This window comes from Symphodus melops (assembly GCF_947650265.1).
Source record: "Symphodus melops genome assembly, chromosome: 9".
In the NCBI taxonomy this organism is placed as follows: domain Eukaryota; kingdom Metazoa; phylum Chordata; class Actinopteri; order Labriformes; family Labridae; genus Symphodus; species Symphodus melops.
In genome coordinates, this window is record NC_136699.1 from 26,043,599 (window position 1) to 26,051,819 (window position 8,221).

At 43.4% G+C, this 8,221-nt stretch overlaps 1 protein-coding gene across 2 annotated transcripts; it reads right to left on the bottom strand.

Moving 5' to 3' along the window:
• Positions 1–1,263: 1,263 nt before the first annotated feature.
• cfap96 (cilia and flagella associated protein 96) lies at positions 1,264–7,279 on the bottom strand. 2 transcript variants are annotated; one of them, XM_079352725.1, is made up of 9 exons: positions 7,227–7,279; positions 6,220–6,280; positions 5,756–5,866; positions 5,379–5,598; positions 4,596–4,733; positions 3,890–3,965; positions 3,550–3,735; positions 3,270–3,433; positions 1,264–1,379 (listed from the first exon to the last, which is right to left on the bottom strand). In XM_079352725.1, the coding sequence occupies exons 3-9, from the start codon at positions 5,853–5,855 to the stop codon at positions 1,325–1,327; spliced, it is 939 nt and encodes a 312-aa protein (XP_079208851.1). In that variant the 5' UTR covers positions 5,856–5,866; positions 6,220–6,280; positions 7,227–7,279; the 3' UTR covers positions 1,264–1,324. The 2 variants fall into 2 exon arrangements, with proteins under 2 accessions (XP_079208851.1, XP_079208852.1); XM_079352726.1 differs by having other exon boundaries at positions 6,220–6,320; positions 7,227–7,241.
• Between the last annotated feature and the right edge of the window lie 942 nt (positions 7,280–8,221).

Below are 8,221 nucleotides of genomic sequence, written 5' to 3' on the forward strand. Positions count from 1 at the left end.
ACGGGATTTTTGCATTGGATTTTGGATCATTGCAGAAAATAAGCTCTGTGTCAAACACACGTTTCTGACGTGTTGTTGTTTTGTTCAGCGGGATAATCTTTACAGATGAACATCATTTATATGAAGTTTGAAGAGTTAATGCAGCCCAGAGAAGTAAAAAGCTAACGTTATGCTACAAGCTAACTACACCACGGTCGGTTTGTAATGACGTCACGACCGTCATGCTTCTCTAATCAGCGGATTTGACAAGCTAGCTAAACGTTAGCTTAATAAGTTGTTTATTAACCTAATATTTACAAGAGCACTGAAAACCATGACTAGAGGCTGTAAGGAGGATTAGGGAGAGAGTTCCCGGCGTGATGACGTTTAACGTCTCCATGACAACGACTGTAGTTTCAGTTAGCTACTCTTTAGCAACCGCCGTTTAAAGTTTGCGTAAAAACTTTAAAATTCACAAGTGGGGTCTTAGCTAACGTAGTTTATCTCGTCTAACAAAACATCAACATCTCTTCAGCTTGTGTTAACCACAGATCTTATTTCAGGCTTCTAAACACAAACACATTTAAAATCCACTTTGACTTTTAGAGTTAGGAACCCATGGAGCTAACATGCTAACTCACTTCCTGGTTTTAGGACTCAAAACTACACCAGTCTATACCTGTGTATACCGTGCACCATGTGACTGACCACAATGATCACATCCCCATGTTGCATTATTCATCACGAGGTGTACCGTTCAGACCTGTATGAAAAGACAGACGCTCTGCACATTTTAATAATGTCCTGACTTAGCTTGTTTATGGTTTTATAGGCCGTATGGTAAACTAAAGGTTTGTGAAAAACAGTAAACAACATATCACATTGAGAAAAAGTTTGACTTGAGTTTGATGAAATGTCTTTTCAAACCTTTATTGAAGCCTTGAACATCACTGAGGCTACGACCTGCACACTGTTTGTCCAGGAGAAACACGATAACACCATATTGAGAGTGTGTTAAAAATGATTCCACATTGTTGGAGCAAATAGCTGAATGAAGATTTTCCAGGTCCAAAGACAGTTAAGGGTGCTCGACTGCAACAAGACTAGAAGGAGTCAGAACAGTCAGCACACAAATGTCCTTTAGGAAAAGCAAAAGGACAGTTTCTGCACGAGGCCTTCATCAGCGCTCAGAGTACACCTGCAGGATGACTCAGAATATATACCTGTAGATCTATAATACAGGATATCACAGCAGAGGGCGGGACGTTCTGGATATCAGCACAGTGCTTCAGTGCTGATATTAGTGAGTAGTGAACAGCAGGAAACAGCACGATGGAGCATGAGATCAGAAGGTCATCAAAGTTGGAACGGTTGAAGTGTAGTTTGCTGAGTGCACACTCCTGAAACAACAAGAACAAAGCTGTTCTCAAGTACCTAGAGCAGCATTTACATGTTTAAGCAAATGACTCTAAATGTATATTTAGTAAAATACATGGTGTGTGTTAAAAGCAAACAAAGTGTAATATTGACCCTTTTTTTGATTTTGAATCAATCCCAGCTTCACAGTTCTTTGGTGTGATAATAACTGTTTCTTTGTCTGTTCGCTGCAACAACTATTTATTTTTACTATGTTCACTTATCATTCAGCAATAATCATTTCATTATTTCATTATTCATCTACTGCAAAATCCACCATCCATTCATCAATCCATCCATCTACCATCCATCCATCTACGCATCCATCTATCCACCATCTATCCACCATCCATCTATCCACCATCTATTCACCATCCATCTATCCACCATCCATCTATCCACCATCTATCCACCATCTATCCACCATCCATCTATCCACCATCTATCCACCTATCCACCATCCACCTATCCACCATCTATCCACCATCCATCTATCCACCATCTATCCACCATCCATCCATCCATCCATCCATCTATCCACCATCCATCTATCCACCATCTATCCACCATCTATCCACCATCCCTCTATCCACCATCTATCCACCTATCCACCATCCACCTATCCACCATCTATCCACCATCCATCTATCCACCATCTATCCACCATCCATCCATCCATCTATCCACCATCTATCCACCATCCATCTATCCATCCATCCATCTATCCACCATCTATCCACCATCCATCCATCCATCTATCCACCATCTATCCACCATCCATCCATCCATCCATCCATCTATCCACCATCTATCCACCATCCATCTATCCACCATCCATCTATCCACCATCTATCCACCATCCATCTATCCACCATCCATCTATCCACCATCCACCTATCCACCATCCACCTATCCACCATCCACCTATCCACCATCCATCTATCCACCATCCACCTATCCACCATCCACCTATCCACCATCCACCTATCCACCATCCACCTATCCACCATCCATCTATCCACCATCCACCTATCCACCATCCACCTATCCACCATCCACCTATCCACCATCCACCTATCCACCATCCATCTATCCACCATCCATCTATCCACCATCTATCCACCATCTATCCACCATCTATCCACCATCCATCTATCCACCATCCATCTATCCACCATCCATCTATCCACCATCTATCCACCATCCATCCACCATCTATCCACCATCTATCCACCATCTATCCACCATCTATCCACCATCTATCCACCATCCATCTATCCACCATCCATCCATCCACCATCCATCCATCCATCTATCCACCATCCATCTATCCACCATCTATCCACCATCCATCTATCCACCATCCATCCATCCACCATCCATCCATCTATCCACCATCCATCTATCCACCATCTATCCACCTATCCACCATCTATCCACCATCCATCTATCCACCATCTATCCACCATCCATCCATCTATCCACCATCTATCCACCATCCATCTATCCACCATCCATCTATCCACCATCCATCTATCCACCATCTATCCACCATCCATCTATCCACCATCCATCTATCCACCATCTATCCACCATCCATCTATCCACCATCCATCTATCCACCATCCACCTATCCACCATCCACCTATCCACCATCCACCTATCCACCATCCATCTATCCACCACCCACCTATCCACCATCCATCTATCCACCATCTATCCACCTATCCACCATCCACCTATCCACCATCCACCTATCCACCATCCACCTATCCACCATCCATCCATCCATCCATCCATCCATTCTGTTCTTCCACTATAAAAGTACTCATGCATACTGTGTATCATTTCTAAAGCAGTGATGAGGCCCAAACCTGTTAACATTGACAGCGATGATACTCTTAACAGGTGTGCTCTTCGGACCAGGAGCAGGACGGAAGGCTGGCTCCTGATTGGTAGGCTTAGAGCGGCGAATGGCGTATGGATCAGTAGAATGAGAGGGATAAGAGTTAAACGTCCCCGCCTTCATTCCTCCAGTCTAAAACAAAACATCATATGATCAGTGTTAAACAACAGGTGAACAGATAAAGGGCATTGACCCTGGGATGATCCTCTCAGACAGGACGTCCTTCGAGTTGTGAGTGAGAGGATTACCTTTTTGCTTGGGGAGGGGGGCTTGAAGGGAACGGGACAGTCTTTCTTTGTAGGTGGGAGGGGCTTGTGGGCTGGTGGGAGGGGCTTGTCACAGCGATATGGGTTGTGTTGGAAGTAATCTTTTGGGTGAAGGTTGATCTGGAAGGGACCATCTCTTAACTTGGAGCGATGGATGGCTGCCTCCCTCTGTGTCACACACACACCCACACACACACACACACACACACTTACATGATTTAAAATCTGTGTGAATACAGAAGTGTAGCTTTTTTAATCATTATATAATAGATGGTATAAAATCAAATAATGATTAAATTATTCTCGTGAATTAAAAGGCCACCTGAAGAACTTCCTTGGCTCTGCTGTAGGGGTCTGAGGCGTACAGCTCCATCTTGGACAGCGTCACGTTGGGATAGCTGCAAGTGAAACAACATGGCATTAACGTAATTATGCATAACAAATAAATTCCGCTCAAGTGTCGAAAAAGGAACCCTGATGAGCGTGACTTAAGTGTCCCAGTTTTGATCTGGTTTTTTAAGTCTTTTTTTGTTGGTGTAAACATCACATCCCGATGTGAGAACCCGGGATACACCTCATCATGAGTAACCCCATTTTGCCACCTGGAAAAATCCAAGTAGTTAAAGTGGATACTGTGGCATGTAGACGTTTCTGACAGCTGCTCGTCTTGAGTCCTGTCACAGCAGCCAACGACAGGCTGAGGCCGGGTTCAGGACCTACTCAGACCTATTGGTTTTTTGTAACTTTGTAATTCATGCTGCAAAAATAATTGGACTTCTGGTGTTCCTGGAGCCGGCCCTCTAGAGGACACTCGATGAACTGCAGGATTTTACACTTCTGCATGAAGTTCATTTTTTAAGACTGGAGGTTTGCTGCATGATCATAACCAGGATACTCAAGTCAGTGTGAACTCACTGAATGACGTGTGTGTCTGTGTGTGTGTGTGTGTGTGTGTGTGTGTGTGTGTCAGGGCGGATAGAAGTAAGTTACAGAATCAGCGCAGTCACAAACGAGTTCTTGCCGTAAACCTGTAACCACTGCCTTTTTTAGGAGGGGAGGTGTGGATGTTGCGTCCAGGTGAAGGATGAGCTCTCCGAGCTACAGTCAGTGGACTCATGGCTTCAACCGGTCCGGACAGAGTCCCGTAGTAACTCCCTGAACCACAGCTGCAGAGGAGGAAATGAGCTCAGATAAAAGACAGAGATGTCAGGGTTTTAAAAGTAACGTCAGGACGGAGACGACGGAAAGTGAATCTGTAAACTGAAATCTAAACTAAAACATCTTCAAATTCACATCTTAAAATTTTTAATGACAGACACCATCCATATTTGAATCCCTGTACTTTCATTTATCAGACAAAAAAATGACTTCTTGAAAGCAGAAACAAAATTCCAGTGTGTTTCTCTACAGCGCCGCCGTCTGAACAAATGCAGTACTTCACTGACACTCAGAGGGCACCAGCGCTCTCTAACTCTGTGCTCATAAGAACAACAGACACAGTCTGACTCTCAAATGTTTATGTTTGCAGAATATTCTGCACCAGGTGAAGTCTGAGCAACAAATGTGTCTGTATGCTTTAAAACATTCAGCTGGCTGCAGGAGTTTTCTGCAAGTGTGATATTTTCTACATAAACACTGACAGCCAGGTGGAGTTAGAGTCTGTTAACTGAACCCACACTCAACCTTTCCAGGAATCAGGAAAAATACCAAACTCAAGAACGTTTTTCATCTAAGTAATTCACACCTGAATGTTTGAAAAAAAAAAAAAGTGAATTCCTCGTTAATATTTTGTGTGCTGTGTGTTCGCTCACGGCTTCTTGACGCCGCTGCAGGGCAGGAAGGCCTTCCCCAGGTTCTTCTTGGCCTGCTGGATGCGGTTCTGTCGGGCCTGCCTCAGCGGGTCGCTCAGAGCCTCGCGTTCGAATATTCGATTGAAGGACTTTTGGAAGAAGCCGCTCTGCAGGGCGCAGCGCTGTCTGGCCAGTCCCGCCTGCATCTGTCTGCTCTGATAGGCCGACTCATTAAACGGACCTGGATTTAAAGGAAGACATCGTGAGCATCTGTCACAAACATCTGCATCAGGAAAAAGTCGATTCATACATCATATAAATCTGTATGTAGCAAAGGGTAAAGTGAAGGAGGCTGATGTGTGTTTGATCTGAACATCCTGCTGTAATCGATGACTCACGCTGTGCTGGAGGAGAGTATCTGTCTCCCACTGTGACGTAGCTCATCTCTTTAAACACACCCACACGCTCCATGTCCGACTTCCCCTCACCCAGGACCATCTTTACACACACTGGACACACACACACACCAGAGACACACACACACAGATTATAAACACATGATACACACACAAGCACACAAACACTGGACACACACTCACACATTATAAACACATGATACACACACAAATAAACATTATGAACATAGGATACACACACACATGATAAACACACACACACAAACAAACTACAAACACAATCACACACACACAATAGAAACACAATATACACAAACACAAATTATTAACACACAAGATACACACATTGTACACACAATTATCAACACACAAACAAACACACACACACACACACACACACACACACACACACACACACACACATAAATGTTATAAACACACATTACCTGGTGTGTGATGTGCTGCAGTTACAAATGTCAGGTCGGTCCGTGTGCACAGGTCGGTAACCTTGGAGACGGGGAGGTAAACAAACTGAAATGGATACTTCCTGAAAGGGAAGTGGATCAACGGAACCTTCAAAATAAGACACAGAAGGTAAAATGTGACATCATGAAGATCTTCTCCTGAATTAGACTTTGTGTTGTCGTCAGGCCTAAACCTGTAAACACACACACACACACACACACACACACACACACACTCAGAGCTGACCCGTACTCTCCACACACAGTACGAGCTGCTCAGCGTTGTCATCCTCTTCATGAACATGTTATTTATCTTTTGACAACATGATCTATTAATAGCTGCAGTTTAATGTTTAATGTGAAAGATGCTGATTGTTGTCTTATTATGGCTGCAGCACAAGAGCCTGATCATGAATCATTTATTAGTTCTTACAAGCTTCACTCACTCAAGACTCTTCTCGTATTTGCACTTTAGATGTTGATTATGAAGTGTGTGTGTGTGTGTGTGTGTGTGTGTGTGTGTGTGTGTGTGTGTGTGTGTGTCTTGTGGAAGTTGAATTTGAAAAAGTCCAGGACACATTTCTCACCTCGTGGAACAATGAAGTCGATCCTGATCTATTTATTTTATAATAATCTGCATCGTTTGATGGCTTCTTTTAGTTCATTCGCTCCTGTGAAACATGTTCTCTCTTTTGCCACCAGGTGGCAGACCAGCCTCACAAATGATGAGCTCAAACAAGTGTGCCCCACTGTACGAGATCCTCAATGCAATGGACTGATAATACACACACACACACACACACACACACACACACTATGTGTTGTGTTTACATAATTAAACAGCCAAACTACTTTAAAGAGACAGGAAGTGAGCGTGCTCCTTTAGTCTGCATGTAGCTGCCTATGAAACATCATTAAAGTGAACTTTCACATTAAACTCCGACAAACTGAGATTAAACTATCAGACATATTCAACATGTCAGACTTACAGCTTTCTGAAAGATTCACACCAAGACTGACTTTGGATTCAACATGGAGACACCATCATGCTCTCTCTCTGTTTACACACTTTCTACTTCCTGTTTCCTGCTTCGTGTGCCTCCACACGTTCATTCAAACATGGGAACAAAAACATCAATGTAAACAGAACCGTCCCCGTCTGACACGCACAGACGCCACCTCAGGTTTAGCTTCAGTCGTGACAGAACGACCTGACGAGATGGACCAGCAGAAACTTTGGAGAGAATTAAAAAAAAATGATTTAAAAAATGGCACCCATCGCCATTTCCTGTCTGAAGGACGCTTTCTGCACGCAAATATATTTAATACTTCATTGTTTATCACAACTATTTGTTTTGACTTTAAATTCCATATTTTAATAATTTCATAATTAAAAACAGATATTTGATGATGTGTTTGATGAGGAATACTGAAAATAATTTCTTTGGTTCTTATAGCCAAAATAAAAGTGACGTTTCCCACCAGCGGCTGCTCCTCCAGTGATCAGTCTGACCCAGCACACTCAGGAGAACAGAGGAGGAACACCAGAACACGAAGCTGAGTCATTCAGAGGGAAGCTGCAACACAAAGTCCAGTTTACCACTGAAACCAGAGAGCTACTGAGGAGAATCATTTAAACCCATAAACACTGAACGCAGCCTCCTCTCTTCTCAGCTTTATTGACATGCAGCACAACGCAGCCAATCTAATTCATTCCCAATCCAAGAGCAACATCATTCTGTTGCTATTTAAACAGAACGTTTACAAAGTCTCCTAAACTTTGAATGAGGCTCTACAGACGGATGCCACTGTAACTTAAAACACAGAGGAAAAACTGACGTCACTTTAAAAAAGATTCAACTTCGATTAAACTCCGAAGTCCTGCCGTGTGGTGGCCAAACTCGGCTGTTAAAATCCTGCAGTTCATCGAGTGTCCACTAGAGGCCGGCTGCAGAAGCACAACGTCGGTCCTGAGACGATAAAA

Coding starts and splice junctions, on each gene's coding strand:
- cfap96 (XM_079352725.1), bottom strand. CDS start 5,855: ATGGTCCTGGGTGAGGGGAAGTCGGACATGGAGCGTGTGGGTGTGTTT. Junction 4,734..5,378: donor TGCAGCGGCGTCAAGAAGCC/GTGAGCGAACAC, acceptor CCTCCTCTGCAG/CTGTGGTTCAGGGAGTTACT. Junction 3,966..4,595: donor AAAAAAGGCAGTGGTTACAG/GTTTACGGCAAG, acceptor TTTCACTTGCAG/CTATCCCAACGTGACGCTGT.